The sequence below is a fragment of the Micropterus salmoides genome, unplaced genomic scaffold, assembly GCF_014851395.1.
Source record: "Micropterus salmoides isolate LMB-PRFRI ecotype aquatic unplaced genomic scaffold, ASM1485139v1 Ms_hic_scaffold_1, whole genome shotgun sequence".
NCBI classification, from domain to species: domain Eukaryota; kingdom Metazoa; phylum Chordata; class Actinopteri; order Centrarchiformes; family Centrarchidae; genus Micropterus; species Micropterus salmoides.
The window spans coordinates 5,596,186-5,624,179 of NW_024040040.1; the positions used below are offsets into that span (position 1 = coordinate 5,596,186).

The 27,994-nt window shown below is 45.9% G+C and overlaps 2 protein-coding genes across 6 annotated transcripts in view; both read right to left on the bottom strand.

The window, feature by feature from the left end:
• LOC119910112 (nucleotide-binding oligomerization domain-containing protein 1-like) overlaps nucleotides 1-27,994 on the bottom strand; it is a 1,078,472-nt gene that overhangs the window by 1,023,176 nt on the left and 27,302 nt on the right. The window lies entirely within an intron of this gene.
• On the bottom strand, nucleotides 5-27,846 carry LOC119899441 (protein NLRC5-like). 5 transcript variants are annotated; one of them, XM_038714103.1, is made up of 9 exons: nucleotides 26,824-27,846; nucleotides 26,240-26,677; nucleotides 24,435-26,079; nucleotides 22,871-23,139; nucleotides 6,173-6,607; nucleotides 4,679-5,124; nucleotides 873-1,339; nucleotides 251-511; nucleotides 5-140 (listed from the first exon to the last, which is right to left on the bottom strand). In XM_038714103.1, the coding sequence occupies exons 2-4, from the start codon at nucleotides 26,628-26,630 to the stop codon at nucleotides 23,076-23,078; spliced, it is 2,100 nt and encodes a 699-aa protein (XP_038570031.1). In that variant the 5' UTR covers nucleotides 26,631-26,677; nucleotides 26,824-27,846; the 3' UTR covers nucleotides 5-140; nucleotides 251-511; nucleotides 873-1,339; nucleotides 4,679-5,124; nucleotides 6,173-6,607; nucleotides 22,871-23,075. The 5 variants fall into 5 exon arrangements, with proteins under 5 accessions (XP_038570031.1, XP_038569959.1, XP_038570110.1 ...); XM_038714031.1 differs by having other exon boundaries at nucleotides 6,173-6,601; nucleotides 26,240-27,846; XM_038714182.1 differs by lacking the exon at nucleotides 6,173-6,607 and having other exon boundaries at nucleotides 26,240-27,846.

A 27,994-nucleotide genomic window follows, 5' to 3' on the forward strand; every position in this document is an offset into this window, starting at 1 on the left:
TACTGACAACCTTCAATAACACTCTGTCTGATGGTCGGGCTTTCTGAGGGGCCAAAGAAAGCTCTTCAACAGCCAATGGACAGGCCGCTCTCCCTCTTCTCACCCATCGACACAGTAGCAAGGCCATGTTGTCGAAAAGCCTGCAAACCAAAGAGAGAGCAGCTGTGAAATAAAAGATGTTCACCACTAACTGGACATCCAAACTGGAGGTGATGGTGTTAAGAGCACAAGTAATGATATAAATGTAAACCTCAGACTGTGGAGTTGTGTTGTACAGCTGAAGAGGAGGGAGGCTCCTCTGACAGACATCTTTCTGGGTGTGAGGACCAGATCCACATCAGAGCCACACAGTCTGAGAACCCTCCCCACAGACCTGCAGGTTTTCCTGTGTAACTCTCCTGTTAACAGCAAGGTGAAGCCCAGGAGCTGCAGCACAGAGGCCAACTGCTGGGCCTCTCTGGATCTTACAGAGATGACTGCACACAGACTCTGGAAGAACTCTGGATCACAGCTAAAACACAAAGTTATGGATGAAGAGTGAAAACATCAAAGGAAAAGTACAGCACAAACTGCGTTACAAATGATCTAATATACAGTACAGTGTCTTTCATAAAGGATGAAATACTCTAATGTGTGTGACTAGCTGTGATTATATCATACTAATAAATAACATAAATAAAACTAAGTAATTACTGAACTGAGAAATGGAATTCAACTTTATCTACATTATTTTTTTTTATGACATTTTATGTTTATTTGTAAATGACAGTAAATTTGAAAAACTGGGATAATGACCTGTATTTATTAACTAAAAACTTTTCTGAAATAATTCACATTTTATTATTAAATATAGACAATAGTCTGTAACTTACCTGAGCTGTGAGATATAAGGCAGACACTGTAGGAAAAACTCCTCACTTCACTCTCTTCATCTGAGCAGCCTGTCAGTTCCACTGGTTTCTTCTCTGGTTGGAGTTTCAGCACTTCCAGGAGAATGGAGGTCTTTCTCTCTGAGAGGTTTATGGACCAGACTGCAGGAGCTGACTGGAAAACTGACTGTAATAATGGAAGGATCCTCAAGCCTGTTTCATGATTATAGTCCTTCATGTGGGAGTACAGATCCAGCAGGAAACCACAACGATATTCCTTATAATAATCATCACCACCAACATCATCATCATCCATGTATTCTTCATTAAAAGGGAATGATTGATATCTGCACACTGATGTTAACAGCTCCAGTATCTTCTCTCCTGTCTGCTGTTCTCTCTCTGCTGCTGCACAGAATAGATTCCCAAAGAACTTGACTTCAACTGAGACTCTGTACCAGGGAGGTAATCTGGAACAAGAATTGAACATTTTGTTATGATATGATGTCAAGAGCGGAGTCATTCATTACTAACAGGATTTTTCCTGTACAGAGAATTCTGTGATTTGTAACTTTAATTACGGCACTAAGCTGACGTGGTGACTCTGTATCGTTATCAGCACAGTGCTGAGATGCTGCCAAAACAAAAAGAAGAAAGGAGCCATCTGATTGGCTTGACAGCAGCACCTGAGGCAGTGTCACTTTATCAAAAACTATAAATATATATAGTGATTATATTGTAAATGAGTATGTTCAATAGCAAAGACCACACAATGAACAGGTATGATTAAATGATTTATTGATGATCTAAACAGAAGATGTACAAAGCTTGCTGTTGTCAAAAAGACATTCGAAAGCGTTGTGGGGAAGCTACGATGGGGGGGGGGGGGGGGGGGGGGGGGGGGGGGGGGGATGCAGAATATGAGATTGAAGGGGAGGAGCTAGGACGTGTGGGTATTTATGGAAATGCTGGCGATGAAGTGGTTGATGTGTGGTCCTGCTCCTGAAACTCTGCTAATTAGCACCATTAAAATAAACAATAAGTTATGAAAAATACAGATCTTATGAAAGTTTCTGTTGAAAGTATGAATCGGGATTAATTAAAATACAAAAGCTTTTAAATAAATCAGCATGTTTTACAGGATATTCAGTATATCAGTATTTGTGGTCATGTTCTCAAACAGAGCTTAACCTCATCATGTGACACGCTTCAGTAAGAACAAATATTACTGGGACGCTACAGAAAACTGCAGATGAACATTTAATATCCAGGAATTCTGCAACAGGAGCCTGAACTATAAATGAAAACAAGAGCTGAGATTTTTGATTTGACAACTTGTTTTTAGGTAACTAATTAAAACATTAGCTTTTTGATTTAATGGTGAACAAGGCACCTTTATTTCTTAATAAAATATGCTATCAAATTAATAATTGTGATTTTCTTCAATCATATCATTGTTAGAATCCTATAATATGTTGCTTGTAAAAAGTGTCTGTTTGAGCCAAAAAAACCCACCTTTAAATCAATCATCTTTAACAAAATTTTACAAAACTAAATTCTTGTCAAAATGTTTAATGAAGCAGGAAAGTTGGCCTACAAAGGTGTATCCTCCCCTCTGTATTAAACATTTATTATTCATTCAGCTCCAAAGCTGAAATACTGGACCACAAGTTTTAACATCCATCATTCTCTAAAACTTCAAACAGGACTAGTCAGTGGCGGCTGGCCAATAGAGGGCGCTAGGGCACCGCCCTCCCTGGTGGTGGAAAGTGTTTTGATTTTTCCTTTTAAAATAAATATTTCTGAAATAAACAGTAATTACTTTTTAAGCATATGTGTGTTTAAAATGCACAAATTGTGTAAAATATAGGCTAAATAATTATGTTTTGGGGGTAAAATTAGCTTCCTGCTCATCCACTGATCTCTTCTTGGGCGCTACAATGATCGCCCAGGCTGTACAGCAGCGCAGCCAATAGCTGACACAAGATATGCCCATAGCAACATAATTAAGCCAATCAGAGTCAGAGCAGAGTCAGTCGGTGGTAGAGTGACATGTGGTGTTGTTGACAAAGATGAATGCGCAACTCAAGACACAGGCTTTCAGCCTTGGCTAGTTGGATGCAATCATGTAAATGTTGTATTTTGCTTCCCATGCTTGCTTTTTAAAACGGCGGGGACGGAAACAACATGGACTGTTACAGGAGTAAATGACACGATACATTTATCTGAGAAGATGAAGAAACACGAGTGTACGAGGGCACATATGGCTAATACGGTGAAGCTAGCCATGGTAGGCAGAGTTAACATCGCTACCCAGCTGGACGAAGGCCACACAGGATTGGGGTGAGGAAACACAACAAAGAGGTGGATAAGAACAGACACGTTTTATCTAAGATAATTGACCGTGTTAAATTCTGCGGGGCATTTGAGCTGGCCTTGCGTGGCCACAATGAGACCGCATCCTTTGCCAACCCTGGCATTTTCAGTAGATCTTGTTGACCGCTGGACAGTGTGTTGGAGGAGCACCTTACTGTTTTCAAAGGCACCTCAAAAACTGTGCAAAAAAAACTTTTGGACTGCATGCTGTCAGTTCTTAAAGATTACATTCTGGAGGAAGTAAAAAAATGTGGAATATCTAGCTATTCAGGCAGATGAGTAACTGAGTAATGGACAGTAACTAAGGACTACTGTTCTGAAGTACAAATTAGAGGTATTTGTACTTTACTTGAGTATTTCCTTTTCATGCCACTTTGAATGTTTATGTTCACTGTTATGTTTTTCTGTATGAAACTTTTTAATATTGGCATTAAATAATTTCTGACTATTTCACAAAGCTCTGGTATCCTGCAGTTTGTGTTAAATTGTATTGGGATGGTTACTGAAATGGACTGGATATGGCACAGCCCCACCTTCAATATTTTTCACCAGTCGCAACTGGTACTAGTGTAACATAATTAAGATTTCTAGTGGTTTACTGATCACATCCTGATGACATGTGGTTTCGTTGAAATATGATAACAAACCACTTGATCTAAATCTTCTCAGTCACTCTTCTTAATCATTCATTGTTCAAACATCCTGCTAAGTTACAGCTCTTTCTTAGCAGACATACTTGATCCAGATAATTTATGAATCAATAAGCTCAAAATACTGGAAGATTTGATCACAAGTCAATTGTACCTGCATCAGTATGTAAAACTCTATAAAACTTAATGAATTTACAGGGCAGCATCATCAGGATCTCCAGAAATAAACTGATCACTTCGTCATGACTTTTTGTTTAATTTCAATTGTGGTAAAAAAACAACAACAAAAAACTATGATCGATAGCAAAATCCAGTGGACTTTTTTTTTCTCCTTGTTAAACAACTTGATTAGCCTATAAGGACACTTTTTCACATGCTCACAATAAAGAACATGCTGCAGTGTGTGTGTCCCGGCGTTTGATCTGCATTCATAAACCTATGGACACTAATTTTCATTTCCCTGAGGAAATTCAGGGGAATCCAATCACAGGTTACAGGCGGCTTTTACAGAGTGTGTCAAGTAAGCCAGAGACTCTTTCAAATGTCCTTCAGAACTTTTCAAAGTAAAAGCTTTCAATAAAGTGACTGATATCTATTCCAGCACCAGCTGCTGTCAATTTATTTATTTTTAATTTTTCTGCTTTTAATGCAACCTGGCAGCAGGTATTACTGCTGGCAGGCCAGTTCTGGCCCGCGGGCTGCCTATTGCCAACCACTGCTCTAGACTCACCAACACTTCACCTTCAAACTAACAGTGAGTTTCCAGAAGTTCAATTCATTTACCTGAGCTGTGAGATATAAGGCAGACACTGTAAGAAACTCCTCACTTCACTCTCTTCATCTGAGCAGCCTGTCAGCTCCACTGGTTTCTTCTCTGGTTGGAGTTTCAGCACTTCCAGGAGGATGGAGGTCTTTCTCTCTGAGAGGTTTATGGACCAGACAGCAGGAGCTGACTGGAAAACTGACTGTAATGATGGAAGGACCCTCAAGCCTGTTTTAGTCTCATAGTCCTTCAGGTGGGAGCACAGATCCAGCAGGAAACCACAACGATATTTCCTGAAATAATCATCATCCATGTATCTGTCATTAAGAGGGAATGTTTGATATTTGCACACTGATGATAACAGCTCCAGTATCTTCTCTCCTGTCTGCTGTTCTCTCTCTGCTGCTGCACAGAATAGATTCCCAAAGAACTGACTTCACTTGAGTCTCTAAACCAGGGTTGTAATCTGGAACGAGAATTGAACATTTTGTTATAATCCGATGTCAAGAGCAGAAAAAGCCATGTATTACTGATATGGAGTTTATCTGCTAAAAGCCTACAAATACCTTCTGATGAGCAGAATACAGTAAATCAATCAACCTAAAACTCAAGTAGCATTGATTTTAACAGGAATATACAGTATGTGGATTTTAGAAGACTCTTATTAAATACAAATCTTCACAAAATCTTGAAGGAAGCAGGAAAGTCGTGCTACAAAGTGTTATGGCAGAAAATTGTGTCTTCTTACACTTAATCTTTTATGTATGATCTTTATTATTATTATTACTATTATTGTTATGTCTTATAGATATATATTTGTTGTTTTTTATCCTTAACCTTTCCTTCTTATATACTAATTATGTTAGTCCATCCACATTTACTAGCGTTTACTTAAGAAATGTGGTTCATTAATATCAGTGTGTTCGTCGTAGCTCCACTAAAGTCAATGTTAGTCATCACTAACACATTGATGTACTTAGAAGAGAAAAATATTTTAATGCAGGAAACTACTGCTTCATCCCTGAGATTTGCTAAATCACAGCAAAAAGCTGTAAAACAGTAAAAAAGAACATCAGTGGTCCTGAAGAAGAACTGAACTCCTCATCATCAACACAATGGTGATGGTCTCTGTTGCTGACATTGCTGGAGCTTGTTGGATCACATCATTATAGCTGAGTCTCTGTTTCCTTTTTACTGAGTCCATAGATGACTGATGAAAACAGCCTCAAAGGAACAAACTTGGTGCTCGATGGAGGAAACACGTATCAGCTCATGGGAGATGAGCAGGATTCTGTGGGAGCGTTGCTAGGGGGGGATTGATCTGCACAAAACTCTGGGTAATGTAGGAATAAACACACTGGGCTGCGTGGAATAAAACTGCATGTCATCTATAAAACTAAACACAGTATAACGTTTATGTGGACTGATCACCTGAACACTTTACCTTCACCTTCAAACTAACAGTGAGTTTCCAGAAATGTCCACTGAAGTCATGTGAAGTACAATTCATTTACCTGAGCTGTGAGATATAAGGCAGACACTGTAGGAAACTCCTCACTTCACTCTCTTCATCTGAGCAGCCTGTCAGCTCCACAGGTTTCTTCTCTGGTTGGAGTTTCAGCACTTCCAGGAGGATGGAGGTCTGTCTCTCTGAGAGGTTTATGAACCAGACTGCAGGAGCTGACTGGAAAAGTGCTCTCAGTTTTGGAATGACACTTGAACACCCTTTACTCTTGACGTGTTGGTAAAAATCAAGAAGGATGTTATGTAAGTCATTGTTCACAGAAAACAATGAGAGGAGTATCTTCACTACTCTGTCAAAGCTCTCTCCTTTGTAAAGCGCTGCTCTCAGGTATAAATCCAGTAACAGCTCCTTTTCTTTCCTCTCCAGTGTCCCCTGGCTTTGCTGCTGGTCCTGTAATCCTCGACCTCTGTAGGTCCTCCTGAAGCTCATGGATCAAACAGTGCATGTACTTTAAAACTGTATTTAATTAAAATGTAAGCATACATACTTACATACATACAGCATATGCTCCTTTAATAAATTATCAGGTGTAGCTCAATAACTGTAAAAAAAAAAAAGCACCTCTAGTCAGAGTGCAAGCAGTAGTTTAAATTTAATGAAAAAAAGTTAACGACATTACAACAGATGACACAGTCTGTACAGTAAGGACGACATCCTACTACACTAGCCTAACCACTGTAGCCATTTGTTTAGCCATTGCAAATGTCTAATAGAACCTAGCTCGCCAGAATACACAATGGCAGCTGTCTCAAATTAAAATAAGGGTAATGCAAAGTACTTCCATACACACCTCTGGTATCTAGAAAAACAAGTACCGACATGTTTTCAGAATTTTGTTCTGAAACCTTGGTACCAAAGTATTGGTTCTAGCGACATCCCTAGTCAGAAGAGCCAATTTATTTTCATTTCAAACGTACGGTTCCCCGCCGACCATGTACACGGGATAAGCTGTTGACGATGGATGGATGGAACTTGGGGTCTGAAAAGTGAAGCCAATCCGATGTGCAATAAACCTGGTTCCTCTGGTATGGTAGTGCAACTGTGTCACAGAGGACACTGCACACCGCTACCGGGAATATTTCTCTCCAACGTGCGCTCACTGTGCAATAAACTGGACGATCTTCAGCTACTGGTGGGGAAAAACGACTTTTATTCATCTTCTGTTCTGTGCTTCACGGAAATGTGGCTGTGTGGATCAATACCGGACTCTGAGCTGAAGCTGGCTGGCTTCCAGGTCTACAGAGCGGACTGCGACAGTGAACTCTCTGGCAAAACAAAAGGTGGTGGTGTCTGTTTTTACATCAACAATGGCTGGTGTACTGACGTGACAGTGATACAGCAACACTGCCTGGAATATTTATTGATACACTGTAAACCATTCTACTCTCCCCGCTAGTTTTCTAGCTACTTTCTGCTCAGTGTTTACATCGCACCACAGGCCAACATGCACGACGCACAGCGCACACTGGCCGACCAGTTACTGTGGGTAAAGCGGACATTCCCGGACTCCTTAGTTATTGTTCTTGGTGACTTTAACAAAGGAAACCTCAGCCATGAACTCCCCAAATACAGACTGTGCTGTACACATTGAAGAGGACAGGAGCCTGCAGATTGGTGTTTACAGAAAACCCACACACACAGACCAATACCTACTCTTCGATTCACACCACCCACTGGAGCACAAGCTAGGGATCATGAGAACACTGCACCACAGAGCGGAAAACATACCAACAAGCGCCCAAGCCAGAGAGAAGGAACAGAACCACCTGAAGGGGGCACTTACAGCCTGTGAATACCCTAAATGGACCTTTGTGAAGACAGCCACAAGATCCAAGAAGAACAAAACTACAGGGGAGGAGGAAAAGAAGGTCAAACGCAACAACATTGTGATTCCGTACGTGTCTGGAGTATCAGAGAAACTCAGGAGGATTTTCAACACATAACATCCCTGTGGTTTTTTAAACCCAAGAACACACTAAGGCAGATGCTGGTACACCCCAAAGACCGCACACCCAAACACAAGAAAAGCAATCTAGTGTATGCGGTCCAATGCAGTTAGGAATGCACAGACCTGTATATTGGGGAGACTAAACAACCACTACACAAACGCATGGCTCAACACAGAAGGGCCAACTCCTCAGGTCAAGACTCTGCAGTCTACTTACATCTGAAGGATAGAGGACACTCGTTTGAGGACCACCAGGTACACATTTTAGACAGAGAAGATGGATGGTTTGAAAGAGGTGTCAAGGAAGCCATCTACACCAGGGTCGAGAAGCCGTCATTGAAGAGGGGAGGGGGTCTACGCCACCACTTATCCCCCACTTACAATGCTGTCCTTTCATCACTTCCCAGGAAACTCAACAAACGTAACCTATTGGCCTCAGGTGAAGATACCAACGATGGTCGTTCAGTCTTGGCCACAGGTAGTCTTAACGACTGTAACGACTGTCGTCACAGCAACAAGGAACACTAACGAACCAGCGGTATCGATGACCCGGGCCAACGACCCCACTGAGGTTAAATAGCTGAGTTTCCCTGCCAGTCAGTCAGAACTGAAGAAGTCCTTTGGATGAGGGACGAAACATCTTCCAGTATCTTCAACCAAGTCCAGTTGCCCTTGATTTTAACCTTCGTTGGAGTTTATAGTTTATAAAGTGTCCAACCAGAGAAGAGAACATTTTCAATCACTGCTACACCACAGTAAGTTGTGCCTATTACGCCGTCTCCTGAGCTCCACTGGGACACTCTGACTGTCACGATCGGTGGTGTGGAGCAGGGTGGAGCAGGTTGGAGGACCCAAAAGCAGGACACAGAGCGGAGCAGGTATGGTTCAACGAAGGGTTTTAATAAACGACGGCTGTCCAACAGAAATCCAAAAGGCTGACGACACGAGACAAACTGCAACACTGGGTGACACATACAATGACCCGACAAAGACAAGACAGAAACACCAGGTATATATACACACACACAGGGACTAACGAGCAGGGCGGGAGCAACACAGGTGAAAGACATGAGGCTAATGAGACACAGGCAGGGAGAGAGAGCGAGTGTAGGGGAAAACAGAGACAGAAATGCAGAGTGTGACAGTACCCCTCCCTCAAAAGGACGGCCCTGACGTCCTAAAATGAAACATCACAAACAAAAAAAAAACACAAACAGGTCAAGCCGGCCCAGGGTGGGCGGAGGGAGGCCAGGTGGAGGGCCAGAAAAACAAAACCAAGAGTCTCAAAGGGCCAACTACCGGCAGGGCAAGGCAGTTCAGGAGGCCGTCCAAGGCGGCCAGAGGGGAACAAAAGTTTAGGGGGTCGTCCTGGAGGATAACCCAACGGACCAGGTGGGCAACAGAGTTCAGGGGGTCGTCCCGGAGGGTGACCCGTGAGGCCGGGCAAATCAGGGGAGAACAGAGTTCGGGAGGCCGTCCCGGAGGACGACCCAACAGGCTGGGCAGAACAGGGGGGCCACAGAATTCGGGAGGTCGTCTGGGAGGACGACCCAACTGGGCGGGAGGACCAGAGGGACCACAGAGTTCAGGTGGCCGTCCCGGAGTACGGCCCTGGAGGCTGGACTGTTCAGGGGGACGACAGGAAGGCCAACAAAGAGGCTGGAAACCCACTGGAGGCCGACGGGAAGGCCTCTCCGGAGGTCGGCACCCAAAGCTCTGGTGCTCTGGAGCTGCAGCAGGGCTGAGGTCCACGGACTGAGCAGCTGGGCTGAGGACCACGGGCGAGACAGCTGGGCTGAGGACCACGGGCGAGACAGCTGGCTGAGGACCATGGGCCGGACACGAGGAGCTGGAGTCGGTCTGAACACCGACTGAGCAGCTGGGCTGGGGACCATGGACCGGACACGAGGAGCTGGAGTCGGTCTGAACACCGACTGAGCAGCTGGGCTGGGGACCATGGACCGGACACGAGGAGCTGGAGTCGGTCTGAACACCGACTGAGCAGCTGGGCTGGGGACCATGGACCGGACACGAGGAGCTGGAGTCGGTCTGACCACCGACTGAGCAGCTGGGCTGGGGACCATGGAACGGACACGAGGAGCTGGAGTCGGTCTGAACACCGACTGGACAGCTGGGCTGGGGACCATGGACCGGACACGAGGTGCTGGAGTCGGTCTGACCACCAACTGGATAGCTGAGCTGAGGTCCACGGACTGAGCAGCTGGGCTGAGGACCATGGTCCGGACACGAGGTGCTGGAGTCGGTCTGAACACCGACTGGACAGCTGGGCTGGGGACCATGGACCGGACACGAGGTGCTGGAGTCGGTCTGAACACCGACTGGACAGCTGGTGCCGGTCGGACCACCGACGAGGGAACAGGAGTCGGCTGGGCCACCGGCGAAGCAGGTGCCGGTCGGACCACCGACGAGGGAACAGGAGTCGGCTGGGCCACCGGCGAAGCAGGTGCCGGTCGGACCACCGACGAGGGAACAGGAGTCGGCTGGGCCACCGGCGAAGCAGGTGCCGGTCGGACCACCGACGAGGGAACTGGAGTCGGCTGGGCCACCGGCGAAGCAGGTGCCGGTCGGACCACCGACGAGGGAACTGGAGTCGGCTGGGCCACCGGCGAAGCAGGTGCCGGTCGGACCACCGACGAGGGAACTGGAGTCGGCTGGGCCACCAGCGAAGCTGGTGCCGGTCGGACCACCGACGAAGGAACAGGAGTCGGCTGGTGATCAGGCTGGCTGCTAGCAGCGCTAGCAGGCCGGGGATCAGGCAGGTGGGCAGGCACAAAGCTAGTAGCACTAGCTGGCCTGGGATCACGCTGGTTGCAGACCGGTCGCTGCTGGTGACCTGGTCGCCTCCGATGACCACCACGGGAACCCGAAAAGATGGCCAGGCGACTTCCCTCGAAGGAGGACTCCGGGGGAGCCTAGCCTCCAGGCTAACAGGCCATAGGCTAGCTGGTCGACTCCGAGCTGGGTGGCTGACTGGTTGGGAACTAGCAATCCTAGGGCTCTCTGGTTCTAACGAAGCTGGTGTTGGTTGGTCCACCGACGGGGATGATGCAGGTGCCAGTCTCTTGGCCGCTTGTCGTCGTGGCCTATGTCGTCCTCCAGCTGGCCTCACTGGAGGTGGATCCCACGCAGAGTTCGACGAGGTGCGAGCCTCCAGGCTAGTAGGCCCAGAACCGGAGCTGTGTAGGTCTGCTAGCAGCCCGCTAGCAGACCGGTCTCCCTCCGACCAGTGGTTGGTTGGCTGGGGACACTCCGTCTGTTCACTCTCTGGCTCCAAAGGTAAGTCCAACAGAAAGGCAGCCAGAGAGCTGGAAGTCCAAGAATCCCCAACCAACCTGGAAGTTTGAGCCAACTTGGAGGGGGATGGAGCAGGCAGATGACTAGCCCCTGCAGTGGTAGCAGGCCAGGAAACAGGCAGGGAGCTAGCCGCTGGAGCGCTAGCAGGCTGGGAAAAAGGCAGGCTTGGAGAGTGGCTGTACAGGCTGATGGTGTCAAGCCTGACTGATCGGGACGCAGGCTGGGGAACATATAGCCTGGAGCTAGCAGCGCTAGCGGAACAGGGATCAGGCTGGCGGCTAGCAGCGCTAGCGGGCCAGGGATCAGGCTGGCGACTGGCAGCGCTAGCCAGGAAGGACGGGTGGATGCTTCCCTGCATGCAGCCGGCAGGCCGGGGCTCGGGGCTAGCAGGCTTAGCAGTCACACACTGGGGGGTTATGGAACACAACTTGGAAACAGTCTCAAAAACAAATGTCTTTTTCCACCTGGAGGATGCCACAAGCAGAGCCATTTCTGGGTCGGTCCTCCACATTACAGACAGCAGATCAAAAAACTGGGATTCCTCCTCCACTAGCTCCTGTTTTGGCACTCCTAATGCCTCCCAGGTGCTAGGCAGTCTCACGATGTCCGCTGGGTCCATCTTTGGTCGGGTCATTCTGTCACGATCGGTGGTGTGGAGCAGGGTGGAGCAGGTTGGAGGACCCAAAAGCAGGACACAGAGCGGAGCAGGTATGGTTCAACGAAGGGTTTTAATAAACGACGGCTGTCCAACAGAAATCCAAAAGGCTGACGACACGAGACAAACTGCAACACTGGGTGACAACATACAATGACCCGACAAAGACAAGACAGAAACACCAGGTATATATATACACACACACAGGGACTAACGAGCAGGGCGGGAGCAACACAGGTGAAAGACATGAGGCTAATGAGACACAGGCAGGGAGAGAGAGAGCGAGTGTAGGGGAAACAGAGACAGAAATGCAGAGTGTGACACTGACCAAGCCATGGTCCACCTGATTCCTGCATACAGACAGATACTAAAACGCTGTAAACCTGTGGTGAGGACATCTAAGCAGTAGACCAGTGTAGCTGTAGAGGACCTCCAGGTGTTTTGGACTGCACTGACTGGGATGTTTCAGGACTGCTACCAACAATCTGGATGAGTATACAGAGGCTGTGATGTCCTACATCAGCTTCAGGACAGCTATAAAACAACACACCAGGGTGAGTTATAACAATGACAAACCTGGTTCAGAGCCAAACTCAGACAGCAGTTGGACAACAAGGTTGGAAAAGGAAGAGGCGTTTAGGAGTCGAGATTTAAGGAGCCAGGTTTAAGGAGTCAAAGTACAGGTTTAGCAAGGCAGTGTGAGATGCTAAACAGCTGTGCACCAGATACTACAACACCAGTTCTCAAAAAATGACTCTGCTTCTGTCTGAAGAGGCTTCAGACAGATCACCAGCTACGAACCTAAATCTCCCCACTCCGACTCACGCCTTACCAACAATGTGAACCAGTTTTACTGTCGCTTTGAAAGATAATGGGACAGACCTGACTAGGATGTGCCGATTCGATACTTAGTATCAGTATCTGTCCGATACTGGCCAAAATCACTGGATCGGATATCTGAGGGGAAAAAAAGTTTAATCCAATACGATCCATTTGCATAAACTGTATCACGTATATGGCGTTGAGGGACTTGCCGTAAAGAGAGATGTGTTACGACAAGTAATGTTAACAGGTGAGCAGCATGTGTCTCATGCATGAAAAGCTACTAGCTAGAATCCTGTGTTTGGGACTTGTCAGCTATCATGTCAGCTGTGTGGAGTTATTTCAAGGTCAAGGAGGAAAAAGGCAAAACAGCCGAGTGTAATTTATGCAACGTAAGTGTTTTGTGGGGTGGCAGCAGCGTTGGAAACTTCAACACCACAAACTTAATTAAACATTTTCCAGAAGCATAATGGAAAAGAGCACGCCAAATATTTACAGGACACGTGTGCAAAGAAGAAAAGTGTTCCACAGAAACAACATACATTGCTGGAAACAATTCAGAAGCGTGAGAAATTTCGTCAGACAGCAACAAAGCAAAGCTGATACTGACAAAGTCGCTGAGTTCACTGTGCTAAATGACCAACCCCTTTCTTATCCTTTGCACTATGCTCCATCGCACTGTGTACATGTGTACCTGTATATCACATGCGCATGTCATTATTAAGCTTGATGGCAAAGTGGATAGACTCAAGTTTTACTTTGCAAAAAGCAGTGCTGCCGGCAAAGCAGTTCCGGGGCTCACACACAGGAGAGTCCATTGCTACAGCAACGGAGGGGATGTTAAATGCATGGAAAATTGAGAAGAGTAAAGTCCATGTCATTTTAAGAGACAATGCCAGTAATGTAGTAAAGCAATGGGTCGCCTTAAAGTTGCCAGTTTGGGATGCTTCGCGCATACACTCCAACTTATTGTGAACGAGGGGTGGCTATCACAGCATTGTGTAAGTGATGTACTGGCTAACAGCAGAAAAATTTTGGGTCATTTCAAGCACTCGCCACTTGCGTATTCATGCTTGGAGGACATACAAGTGGAGCTGAATATACCGCCCAAGCGTCTGCTGTAGATACAAGATGTACGAACGAGATGTACGAAAAGCTGTGGGAAACACCAATTGCAGAAAGCAACGAAACCTGCAATAGAACAGAGAGGGGGGCTTGGGGAGGAGAAAAACAACAACAACAAACAAACACAAACAAAAAAACAATAAAAATAATAATAATAGTAAAAGACAACCAGCCGAACAGCAGCAATAAACAGCTGACATATTAAGACAACTAAGAGAACAATGAAAACAAGAAACAGTCACACACACTAAATAAGCAACACAACACAGCCACGAGAGCTGGAATAATAATTAATTTAAATAAGTAACTGAAAGAAAGGCATCAGGAATAATTCAACCAGGGACAACCTAAGTTTGTTTGTGTCTGTGTGTGTCTGTGTGCGTGTGGGTGAATGTGTCTGTATGTGTGTGTGTGTACATGTGTGTGCGCATAAGCCTGTTAAAGAATGTAGTTGTTAGTGAGAGTGGGACGCCACGACTGTAACAGGCAGGCAAGAACCCCAGTAGCCAATAGGGGTGGAGAAAGAAAAAGAATAAATCAAATCAAAAAAAACAAAGACTCCCAGATGCACTGCAATGCAAACGCAGAAGACCCCGACCCAAATGCCAGTTGACAACGTAATGCCGACTGACGCAAAAGAGGAAGAGCAGCGCCCGGACCGACCGCGGCGCGCACACAACATAGACCAGTGGCTCCCCCCATCCAGCACCCCACCGCCGCGCAGCCCAACGCGCACACTGCGCGAGCACGGCGACACCCATGCCCAGCAGCCCCCCGCGAATCCCGCGTGCAAACGAGAGAGAGCAAACGGAACAACACGACAGCGAAAGCCAGCGGAGAGAAACACCAGCAGCAAGTCCCAGCCCGGCAGCAAACGCGCCGCACAGGTCACCGTGCACCCGCCAATAAAAGTCCACCGTCAACCCAACAGCCGGAAAAAACTAAGGCCGCCGGCGCCAGCCGACATCCCCATGCCCAGCGCGCCCCCCAGCCGCCATGCAACACCAGCCAAACCAGCAACGAGGCAAATCAACTAGCTCAGCTGCATGCCACCAACAACCCACCCACCCATCAAGGGCCGAGAACTCCAGGCACAAACCCAGAACAAACCGGAGCACCGCCCTGCCCCGCACCCACACTGCACATCCCGAAAACTAACTATATACCTCAGTATCAAGAGGGGTCCAACAACTGGCCGACAGAGAAATGGGCAAGCACGGATCCGAGGCCAACGAAGCAAAACAGGAACACAAACAGTTTCCCCAAGCCAACGAGGAGATGCCTCCCCCGGACTCCAATGCACAAACTAAACACCCAGCAGCCATCCAGAGACCCTGCCCAGGGAAAAAGTATAATGCATCAAGATGCATCGACAATCGCCCCACAATCCCACCGCAGCCCACCAAACCGCAATTGGATCAACCTGCGCAGAGACCCCCACCCCCAGAAGCCAGGACACCCTGCGACCCCCCAAAGCGCAAAGGACCCCAGACCGCATGTCCAGGGGGAAGCTGTACCCCGCCCCAAGGAAGAACAGCAGATAGCCGTCCCGGAAGCTCTCTACCGCCAGGGAGCGATAACGCGGGAGAACCAGGCCAACGGTCCCCCAGCCCAGCCAGAGGCATCCCTCCCTACAGTGCAGGCAGTGACAGCAGCCCCCGAGGCCGATCTCATCTCCGGACAGGGGCCCAGCCCCCCCCAGTCAAGCACCCCCAAGGAGGAGCACCAAAACCTACCCCGACAACACCGGTCATGCACCCCAGAGACTCCCGATTGCCCCCACCGTGAGAGAGCTGGCAGGGGGAAGCAGCGGCAGCCTCACCTCTGCCGAAGAGGGCCCAGGCGAGGAGAGGAGACAACGGGCCCCCAGGCCCAGGGACACACCACCCGCCCAGAAATGAGCAAAAGCCAGAAGCCCGAGTCCCGAGATCCCTAGGCTCAGAGCGGGCCCCCACACCTGGGGAGCCACGCCCCCCCCCAGCCCACCCCAGATCAGGCAAGGCCGTCACCAACCCACAGCACCCCCGATGCCCGGGGCTCCAGGGGAGGGACACGAGGCCAATGAGAATCTCCCCCACTCCTTCAACCCCTTTGCCTGCCTCTGTAAATGTATTGTTTTGTGTTGGATGCATGTCATGGATTGTGAAGTGTTGTATGGTGGAGTAAAGATAAGGTGTGTGGTAACTAAGGTGCAACTAAAATTGGAGGTAGTTGTGACACAGGCACCCCACAACTGTCAGGTAGTGGAGCCTCCCATCGTGCCCCTCCCACCCCCCAAGCCCTCTGTGTCTAATGTGTAATTAAAATTGAGGGGCAGGCAGTGAGGAGGAAGAAGTGTGAGGCCGCAATAAAGCAGCCCCACCCCCAAACGCCCTGCAGGATGCCCGCCCCCCAGGGTCCTAAGGGTGTATGTTGTGAGACATGACCAAAGGGGGAAAGGTGAAGGAGGTCATAGGGAGGCTAGAAGACCAGATTCCTGACTGGCCCCATCATTTATTCAGTCCCGTCCCCCACCCCCCTAAGCAGGAGGACGCCAGGTCCCTCCAGCCCAGGGCTTATAGCAAGAGCCCCTCTAGCACCGGCAGCACCCCAGAGTCAGCGACAACCCCGCCCCCCCAGCGCGCAGACCCGCCCCAGACCCAGAGGCTCCAAAGCCCCGTGCCCCAGACCCCCACACACTCCCGAGGCAGGTCAGTGCAGTCCAACAATCCCCCGTCCTCGCCGGGGCCCCTCCGGCAGCCCCACTGCCAACCCCCCACATCAGCAGCACTCCGAGCACCACCAGGCCATTGGAGCTGGCACAACCCCCCCCCCCCCCCCCCCCCCCCCCCCCCCCCCCCCCTACAAGGGAGCAGGTCCGGGGCAGCAAGGACCCCACCCAAGGACAGAACGGCCCAACAGCCCAGATCCGAAGGTCGGCCCACACCCAGGAGGCAATGCCACTCAGGCCAGGTCAGGCCAGAAGACCCCACCCCCGCGCCCTTCCCTTCCTAGCAGCGAAGCATCCCACACACAAACCCCCACCGTCCCCAAAGAAAAGAGACAGCAATCGCCCCGCGACAGCTGCAACAGCCCTCAGCCCTAGGGAGTCAGCAGATGCACCTAGCCCCTAGGACCCACAATCCAGAGGGCCGCGACGCGACTGCGAAGCAACCATCGACACACCCCAAAGCACAATCCCTCCATACACAGGATCCCGGCACAACCACCGAGCATCCAGTCCGGGCACTAAAATCCAGAGGAGACACCCCCAACCAGCTCAAAAAGGATTCTTGGCGATGGATAAGGCAGTGAGAAGCATGTATGATGTGTCAACCTCTATACTAATGTCACTTAGGTCCCCCAGCACGCAGAGTGATGGGGAAACTGGGACAGGGTAACTTAGCCATATTGATAGGTCTTCAAATATCTTCTGCCAGAACTTTTGAACAGGTGTACATTGCCACATAGCATGCATGTAACTATCAGATATGTTACCTGAGCAGTTCCGGCAGATGTTTGACTGCATAAGACCCATTCTGAACATCCTTTGTCCAGTATAGTGTGTTCTATGGAGAGTTTTATACTGTATAAGTTGTAGATTGGGATTTGTAGTCATTCTAAAGGTATTTACACATATCTGCATCCAAAAGTTTTGGTCTGGACTAATGGATAGATCTGTCTCCCACTTTAAGAATGGGAGAGAGATTGAACTATCTGTTTTTAACAGTAACATGTATACTTTTGATAACAGTTTTGGAGGCGAGAGTTTAAGAAAGTCTGTTATCATTGGAGGTAAATCTAAGTCCATTATTTTATCCTTAAATCTAGCCTGAATTATGGATTTAAACTGCTGAAATTCCATAAATCTATTATGGCTAATTCCATATTGTGCCACTAGATCCTGGAATGGAATAAAGTTACTGCCTTGCATTACATGCTCTAGATGTCTTATCCCTTTGTCATACCACAGTGGGGAATTTAGTGTTTTCTTATTTTGCAGGATGTCAGGATTATTCCAGATTGGGGTAAATCTGCATGGGATAGGTGAAGACCCAGATATTTTGAGAAGTTCCCACCAAGCTGCCAAGGAAGTGCTTATGTTAATGCTTTTAAAGCAGGTATGACGTTTGATGCTGGAACTGATGAATGGCATATCGGAAATTTTAATTTCATTACAGAAGGTTTGTTCTATGTCCATCCATGAGTGGTCCAGGGGCTCTGATTTATCCATTTTGAGATATATTGTAGTCTATTAGACAGGAAGTAATGATAAAAATTTGGCAGTTCTAAACCACCACAGTCTTTTGCTTTTTGCATAGTTTTTAGACTTATTCGTGGGGGTTTATTTTTCCACAAAAATTGATTCATTGAGATGTTTGAGTCCAGTGATTTAAACCAGACAGCAGAGGGTTTAGTGGGTAACATTGAAAACAGATAATTGATTTTAGGTAGGACCATCATTTTTATGGTGGAGACTCTTCCCATGAGTGATATAGGTAATGATGTCCACCGTACAAGGTCATCCTCTATAGATTTAAGTAAAGGCGTGTAGTTTAGCCATGTCAGTTCTGACAGCCTGGAGGAAATATTGACACCCAGATATTTAATATTCCCAGACTTTAGCGGTGTGGTAGATATACTCTGGAAATCACACTTTACAGGTAAAACTATGGATTTACTCCAGTTAATGGAGTAGTCTGAGATGGATGAGAATTTATCTATAAGTGTGATTGTCTCAGAAAGAGAAGTTTGTGAGTTTAGGAGGAAAAGTAATACATCATCTGTCTGATCGCAGCTGCTAGCGGTTCTATAAAAATAGCAAATAGCGAGGGAGAGAGTGGGCAACCCTGCCTGGTACCCCTCTGGAGACTAAAGCATGGAGAAGTATGATCATTTGTTTTGACAGAAGCTCTTGGGGAACTGTATAAGATTTTAATCCAATCTATGAAAGAGTTTCCAAATCCAAATTTATATAAAGTAGCGAATAGAAATTTCCAATTTACTCTGTCAAATGCTTTCTCTGCATCTAAAGAAACAACTATAGTTTCCAGGTTATGAATAGTGGCATAGTCTATTACGTTAAGTAGCCTGCGTGTATTGTTGGTGGAGTGCCTGCCCTTAATAAATCCTGTTTGGTCAGAGTGTATTATACCAGGAGTGACCTTCTCTAGCCTTCTTGCTAGGGTTTTGCAGATGATTTTAAGATCTGCGTTAATAAGTGATATTGGGCGATAACTGGACGGGAGTGTGGGGTCTTTGTCTGGTTTAAGGAGCAGGCTGATATTAGCAGAATTCATTGTTGGAGGCAACATGCAAGTACCCCTAATTTGCATAACCATCCTATAGAATGTGGGCGCAAGTATTTCCCAGAATTCCTTATAGAGTTCAGCGGGAAAACCATCTGGCCCAGGGGCTTTATTATTCGGCATATGTAAGAGAGCTTCCTGGAGTTCAGCCATTGAAACAGGTGAATCCAGAGCCCTGATCTGTTCATCATCTAACCTTGGCAAATCTATATTGTTCAGAAATGCATCTATGTTAGAGCTGGATGGGTCAATTTGTGATGTATATAAGTTTTTATAATAATCTCTGAATGCATTGTTGATTTCTTCTGGGTTATAAGTCAGATTCCCAGCTGAGTCCTTTAAGGAAGAAATAGTTATTTTTCTTTATTCAATTTCAATTGGCTGGCTAAGAATCTGCCGGATTTGTTGCCATGTTCAAGGTTCTCCAAGCGTAGTCTTTGCAATTGAAATTGGGTCTTTTTATTAATAATTTCATTTAATTCAAGTTTTGATTTTCTCAGATCATTCAGCATGTGTTCCTGTGGGGAGGCAGCAAGGGTAGTTTCTAATGTTTTTATTTTTTGTTCTAGCTGTAATTCACAAGATCTCTCTTTCTTTTTTTTGTATGATGAATAGGAGATTATTTTACCTCTCATGACTGCTTTTGCTGCCTCCCAAAGAAGACATGGTGAGGTTCCTGGCAGGTCATTAATTTCCATATATATTGCCCACTCCTTTTTGAAGTAATTTATAAAATCTAGGTCTTTAAGCAATGATGCGTTAAATCTCCAACTTCTAGTTGGCCGTGTGACCCTTTTGTAGTAAGAGTGATAGAAACCGGTGCATGATCACTGATAGTGATAGGGTGAATCTGAGTGTTGGAAATGTCTGTCATAATTGAGCTGCTAACCAAAAAATAGTCAAGGCGAGAATATGAGTGGTGGACTGGTGAAAAGAAGGTATATTCTCTAAGAGTGGGGTGGTGAGAACGCCAAACATTGCAAAGACCAAAATCGCTCATGTATTGTTTAAGGATGTCTGTTGATTTCCAAATACGGTGACCACCTGCCGTACTGAGCCTGTCAACTGCTGGATTACATACCATGTTGAAGTCCCCTCCTAATATAAGGGACAAGGGAGTTGAGCTCTTGTCTGCATCTGCATTGGATGTCATCCCCATTGTCAGTGTCCTTAAACGCGATCTCACACAAGAAAATGAGGCAGACAATGAGGGAATTAAGAACATGAAGGGCACCCTCTTGGAATCTGAAGCCATTATACTCGGTAGCAATGCTACTGGATCCAAGATATAAAGACAGGTATGTGGGGTTTATGTTAACTTAAGTTAATTTTAAGCATGATGTTATGCAAAATGCATCCATACAAATGTATTTTAAAAAGTTTGGTTGTTTAAGAGAGGGATAAAGACTGTATCGGATTGGTATCGGCAGATACTCAAAGTTGCTGTATCGGTATCGGACATAAAAAAGTGGTATCGAGCCATCCCTAGACAGAATCAGATTTATTGCCATTTATTGCCTCGCAAAGCAGCTGGGCCGGAAGCCACCCTGAAGCAGTACCCATCCACCCTGAAACACTGCGCCAATCAGCTGTCTCCATCTGTTCACGGACATCTGTAACACATGCCATGGCACATGGTCTACTGCTTAGATGACCTCACCACAGGTTTACAGCGTTACTAAACGACTACAGACCTGTCGCCCTGACATTTGTGGTTATGAAGTCCTTGGAGTGCCTTGTGTTGTCCCACCTAAAATCCGTCACTGACCCACTCCTTGACCCCCTGCAGTTTGCCTACAGAGCCAACAGGTCTGTAGATGATGCAGTAAACATGGCCCTTCACGCCATCCTCCAGCACCTGGACTCCCCAGGAACCTACACCAGGATCCTGTTTGTGGATTTTAACTCTGTTTTCAACACCATCATCCCGGCCCTGCTGCAGGACAAGCTCTCCCACCTGAACGTGCCTGACTCCACCTTCAGGTGGATCACAGACTTCCTGACAGACAGGAAGCAGCACATGAAGCTGGGAAAACATCTCTCTGACTCCAGGACCATCAGTACCGGATCCCCTCAGGGCTGCGTTCTTTCCCCTCTTCTCTTCTCCCTGTACACCAACAGCTGCACCTCCAGTCGCCAGTCGGTCAAGCTCCTGAAGTTTGCGGATGACACCACCCTCATTGGGCTCATCTCTGGTGGGGATGAGTCTGCCTACAGGTGGGAGATTGACCATGTGGTGACCTGGTGCAGCCAGAACAGTCTGGAGCTTGACGCTCAAAAGACAGTGGAGATGATCGTAGATTTTAGAAGGAGTCCAGCCCCACCCTCCCCCATCACCCTGCGTGACTCCGCAGTCGCCACTTTGGACTCCTTCTGCTTCCTGGGGACCATCATCTCCCAGGACCTCAAGTGGGAGCTAAACATCACTTCCCTCACCAAGAAGGCCCAGCAGAGTACTTCCTGCGGCAGCTGAAGAAGTTCAGCCTGCCAAAGACAATGATGGTGCACTTCTACACCACCATCATCGAGTCCATCCTCACCTCCTCAATCACCATCTGGTACGCTGCTGCCACCGCCAGGGAAAAGGGCAGGCTGCAGCGTATCATTCTGTCTGCAGAGAAGGTGATTGGTTGTCACCTTCCCTCTCTTCAGGACCTGTACGCCTCCAGGACTCTGAGGCGTGCAGGAAAAACTGTGGCTGATCCCTCCCATCCCGGACACAAACTGCAGCTGCAGTCTATCAGGACCAAAACCTCTCGCCACAAAAACAGCTTCTTTCCAATTGCAGTGGGCTTCCTCAACAAGGCGAGGGTCCCCACTGTCACTGACTCTCATGCCACCCTCCCCAAACACACACTCAAACACACTCCTGACTACAACACTCCTACAACAACGCTCAACTGTGCTTTATGCTCATGTTGTGAATTTTTGCACCTACTTGTCAGCATTGTATTATAGTATTATTGTTATTTATATACCAAGGCAAATTCCTTGTATGTGAAAATGTACCTGGCAATAAATCTGATTCTGATTCCAATTTAGAGGAAAACAGACTATAAAGCAGGGTATGCTTTGGGGCATGGCTACTTTTCACTAAATGACGACCTGTCAGGCATAGTATCCTTCCCCAGCTCCACCCTCTTGACAAAACATGGTCACTTCCAGTTAAAAAAAACCAAGATGCCAAACTTATGGCTTCATAATGGTAGTCTACAAACCTAAGGTTATGCTAGATGTTATGTAATGTTACGGTGGTTATGTCCACTTTCTTTTATACAGTCTATAATCACGGCTTGTGGACTGTTTTCATACTGCTTTATATGCTTATGTGTAATTACTGTTTGTGGGTTTAATGTGAGAATGGCTGAGTTGGCTGGAGCGCACGTATTGACAGCACATTCAGATCGTCAACTGTTCTTTTATAATGTCTGCCGTGTATTAATACTGAGTATCTAGAAACAGACTCACATATCTCACTACAGTAAGTGCTGAATTAATGTGGAATCAGCATCACACAAAAACAAAGCTACATACCTGAGTGAGTGGATGTATGGTAAAGCTTCTAAGAGGGACTCGCACAGACTTTGGCAGGCAGGAGTTTCCCTGTCCCAGTGGATGCAGACATTAACCTGCGTAGTGATCTTCTGCATGACTTTTACTGCTCTTTCAAACAGCCGTCTTTTACCCTCAACTGGAAGGTGCAACTGATTTCCATCAAGGCCGAGTAAGCTGATGTGGTTCATCTGCCATCTGTCCTCACTGAGAAGGAAATCCCCCACAGCTGCCGTGGCAGAGGGCCACACCTGTAATTTAAGAATAATCAGAGACAATTTCCTCATTTACAAAGTAATAGAGTAGAGTAACAGTAAAGTTTAATTAAATAGCCTGTTTAGGTAAAAGAAGCTACAGCAGAAGTACCATGTTTTATTTTCTCTGAATATTTTCCATCCATTTTTTACACCCACTTATCCTATTCAGAGTCAAACTATTTAGTCATCCTTATTACCTCTTGGATTAATTAATAGGCACAAAGCCAAACTACTTCTTAATTAGATATGTTGAAACTAGGGCTGCAACTAATGATTATTTTCGTAGTTAATTAGTCAATTACCAAGAAAAGACTGGAGTGCTCCAAGATAACAGCCAGGCTTAATCACCCAAAATAATAAGCTCACAATCAGGTTTATTGGCAGTTTGCCAGATATTTGCTTTGATATTTTGGTGCATAAATACAAATTTTATCAAATAAATTAAAAGCGTACTGTAAACTGTATACTAATAATGTAATGTCTATTTAGAACAATAAAGTAACAGTCCACTTTCATGCAATTTCTGTATAATTTTTATTTTCTTAAAGTGCTTCTAAGTTTTACGAGCCAAGCATGTTAAGCACATCACAAGCAGCTGTATATTTACTTTATTAACATTTCCAACATTACTCAGATTGTAAAGACAGAACACTGGCGGTATGAACACTGAAAACTATCTTACATTTGTGGCCTTTACTCAGCCATTGTTGGTCAGTTGTCTGCTGCAGTAGACTTTGTAACTGTGGGACCTGAGGGCTCTGTGGGCGTGACTGGCCAGCTAGCTAGCTAGCTTCTGCACCGGCACTTGGAGCTTCTCAACCTCCACAATTTATGAGCCCATTTTTGATTGGCCATAAACTTTCCTAAAACTGCCAATATTATAAATCTACAGTTGACTTCTCACCTCAAGACTTCTCAGAAGTGGATTTAGTGATGAAATAGCAAACAAAACTTGTTAAAAAAAACCATTCTTTTGTTAGCCTCTTTCTCTGCTGCTTTCCCCTTCTCGCTCAAATGCTTCTTTTTCGTGAGTAGTAAGTACAGTCATGCAGTCATGGCAGACAGTTAAAGAGATACTGCAGTTTCTGTAGTGCATTGCAATTACAAATGAACAACCAGAAATATTTTTATCTCCCGCCTTAAACAACCTCTCTGTAACGGCGCTTCAACAATAAAATTCAGCATCAACAAATTTTATAATCGTATAAACGATTATCTTGACTAATCGTTGCATTCCTAGTTATAACCTAAACAGTAACTTGACACTTTCTACACACGCTCACACATACCACTGGACATTTTGAAGGCATCCTAACAGTCGTCTCATTCCTTGCTCTGACACCATGACGTCCTCCAGGTTCAGCCATATTTTCCTCTCCTTCGATTGAGTGACCACATAGGCCACAGCAGAGCAAAGGTAAGGCTCGAGACTCTCTCCACTGAGATCAAGATGGTAGTCCAGTTTCTCCAGAAAGATGATGCATGCTTCAGGACACTGGGACTCATAGAAGCACTGACATAAGAACAGTATGTCCACATAAAGCCCACTGTCCTCTGTATCAGCCTCATCTTTCTCACAGAGACGAGGTAAAAATGTGGTTATCAGTTCCTCGAAGAACCAGTCAGACGTGTTCTTGAGCTCCTGAGCTGGAATCAGATGCTTCATCAAACTAGGTCTCTTGTCAGTCAGCAGTCGACACATGAAAGGGATCAGATGTTTCATGTGTTTCTTCTCCTCAGTGAGGCACTGCTGAAAAACATCCCTGATCTTATCTGGATACTTCAGCAGCCACAGTGCTGCAAAAAACTCCTGCATTGTGTAATGGAGAAATGCATGAGTGGTGATTGTCTCAGTGGGGGCCACTTTGATAACAAGAGGTTTCATGAAGGAGAGGACGCAGCTGTCTTCACAGGGCAGTTCTGTCAAGTTCACAGTTTTTTCTACAGTTGCTTTAAAAGCAAACTCGGCCAGAGACAGAATTTCTTCACTCCTGTTGTTGATGAATGAATTTAGATCTTTGGTTTTTGTTTTGTTGATTGTTTGAAGGCAATGACGAACAATATTGATGTAGATTTCAGTTACAGTGCATGACTGTGGAGAGTCTTCTGGTGTCTCTGATGAAAAGCAGACAGCCACCATCAGTGCATACATTGGGACATGGCAAAGAGTTAACAACTCCAGGTTGCTCAAAACCTTCTCCTGTTCTTCTCCTAGAGTTGCAGATAAATATGTTTTTATGGTCTGCTCACTAAAGCCTTTCACTTCCACTCTGAGGAAGTCCCCAGAAAGGAAGTCTTCTTCATCATCTGGTCTGCATGTTATGATGATCTTGGCATCAGGTAGTAGGTCCTTCTCTACAAGTCTCTTCACCACTGATGAAGAGAGATCTGTGATTCCATCAAAAATGAGTGTAACATTGTCAGAGTTCTTCTTTATGTCCTGTAAGACCTCTTCTTTGCCTTCATCTGGCTCACTGATCACACTGAAAAGAAGATCCTTCAGGCTCTTGGCCATCATGATGTGGGATGTTTCTCTCATGTCAAAGTAGAACATGTAGTCGAGCTCCTTGTTGTCTCTTTCTGCCCAAAGTTTCAACATTTCGTGAGTGAGTGCTGTCTTTCCAATTCCAGGCTTACCAACCAAGAGGATGTTTTTATCGGTCTTCAGCAGCTCACTGGGGGAAATGTCTGGTCTGTCTTCAGGGATGTATGTCCTCAGCTTTTTAGGGCGACTCATCTTGCTCTTCTTGCTCTTCAATGTCTTTATTTTAGATGGAGAAACACTTCCTTGTGTGTCTAATACAAGTGCAGTGTACGACAGATCAGGCTTGTTGTTTCCTTCCAAAAGATTTTTGTTTTTCTTCCAAAACTCATTTGACATTTTTTGTGCTTTTGACTTCAACTTCGCCTGATATCTGTGGCACGGCCTGGAGCCTAAAATAAAAACAACAGTGAGTGAATAAATATACTGTGAATGAACTGCTGTGCCCTCACACTAAATGAGAGATAAATATTTACACATTAAAGTGCATTATATAAAATCAGCTAGATAAATAGTAAAACGTGACATGCTATCAATCAGAATTCAAAATACCTTGTAAGCAGTTTATATCCATCTGTGTGTCGTCCTTGAAAGAAAAGCAGCTGATCCAGTGGTGCAGGTCAAACTTCCTGGTCTCAGTAGAAGCTGAACTCTTTGTCTCAGGGAGAAGGGACGTCCTCCCTAAGGTCCTCTTCCTCGTCACGTCAATAATCCTGAGGAACTCGTAGCACGCTGCTTCGCCCTTCTTAGTGACTGAGTCCAGGATTCTCCTTGTTTTATCATAGTCATCTCTCTCTGCCTGTATTTTGCTGACCTCTTCATCACTAAAAACTCCTTGCTGGTACAAGTTCTCCACAACCACTGACAGATTATTTAATTCTCTCACAAGGTGTTTTCTAGCACTCCTGATGTAATCTAATGCAGACTGTGTCGTAGAAGCCATGTGTCCTTACTTCTGTATGTTCTGCACACAGACCTAACTTCAATAATCTGGAGAACAAAACACCAGGTTAAATCAAATGTTAATGACAACAATTATTCGGCCTGGGATGTATTTACTATTATGTAAAATCTGGTGCAATATTTAACAGTTTAACATAAATTCAAATGGAGCTTATCAATTCCAAGATGGATACCTGTGTCCATCTGAAGAATGAACACCGATGACAGGGTGGAGCAGTGGTGTCCAAACTACGGCCCGTGGGCTAACTGTGGTCCACTGCCTGATTTTAAATGCCCTGCGATGATTTTTTAATATACAAGTAGAATATGGTTTGAGCTTATTTCTAATACATTTCACTCTTTGTACGTTGCAGATCCTACCTTCAACACTAGATGTCGCTGTCATCTTGAACCACTGCTATCTAGAGCCTTGAGCTACAATAATAGTGACTTCTTATATTTTCCCCTGAATCCAAACATTCCTGAGATCTGGTCCTTTATAGTCTCTTGTCTCACATCTCCAGATCTGTCTCCACACTACATGTATATTGTCTGCAGATCAGAAAAATGTCCTGGCTGAACCATAGACTGAATATAAAAAGGGCTGGACCAGCTGTTTTCAGAGTTTAAAAATGCTTGTTGTGTCTGAGCTGTTTGAAATTCTTAAAACAATCAGAACTGTCAGTGTGTTAGTGTGAGGCACTAACTGTTCAATATAGTAAAACATCTAACAGATAAACAAGAGTTCTTTTATTTTTAATAAATAAGTGCTGCTCAATTAGAAAATGCAACTTTAGGCTTTTAGTTTCTTTCCGGTTTATACACAGAGCAGTATTACACAGTTTGGAAACTTCAGACTTTCACTGCTGCTGTTTGATGAGCTCTCTCTGAGCTAAAAACGGCACATAGATGAACTAAAGATGAAGGAAGTTCACAAACAGTGAGTGGAGATGTTGATACACAACCAGCATTAAAGAGTAACACCAAAACTCTACAAAATATTGCGTTAACTTACATGGAGGTTTTGTGAGGCCAGTGTGATACAGCCATTCAGGTATACAGGTTCCCTGGCTCACAGCAGCCTTACGTGACAGCAGAAATTATATGAAATACTTGTTGATAAAACTTACCGCCCTTGTCAGCAACAACCAGCCCAACCCATCGGGAACCATCCCGTTTCAGCCACGCCGTACCTCGTGGAGCACGACAGATTCCTGTTTTCACTTTCACGACTCCCCGTAGGAACTCTCAAAGCTTGTAATGTGCACTGACATCCACAAGATGACACCATTAGACCAGAAAACACTAACGGAGACACTCAATCCAGTCTCACAACAGGACTACAGTCTAAAGTTATCCTGTAGT

Coding starts and splice junctions, on each gene's coding strand:
- LOC119899441 (XM_038714103.1), bottom strand. CDS start 26,630: ATGGCTTCTACGACACAGTCTGCATTAGATTACATCAGGAGTGCTAGA. Junction 26,080..26,239: donor GGATATAAACTGCTTACAAG/GTATTTTGAATT, acceptor TTTTTATTTTAG/GCTCCAGGCCGTGCCACAGA. Junction 23,140..24,434: donor TGCCTTCAAAATGTCCAGTG/GTATGTGTGAGC, acceptor CTTAAATTACAG/GTGTGGCCCTCTGCCACGGC.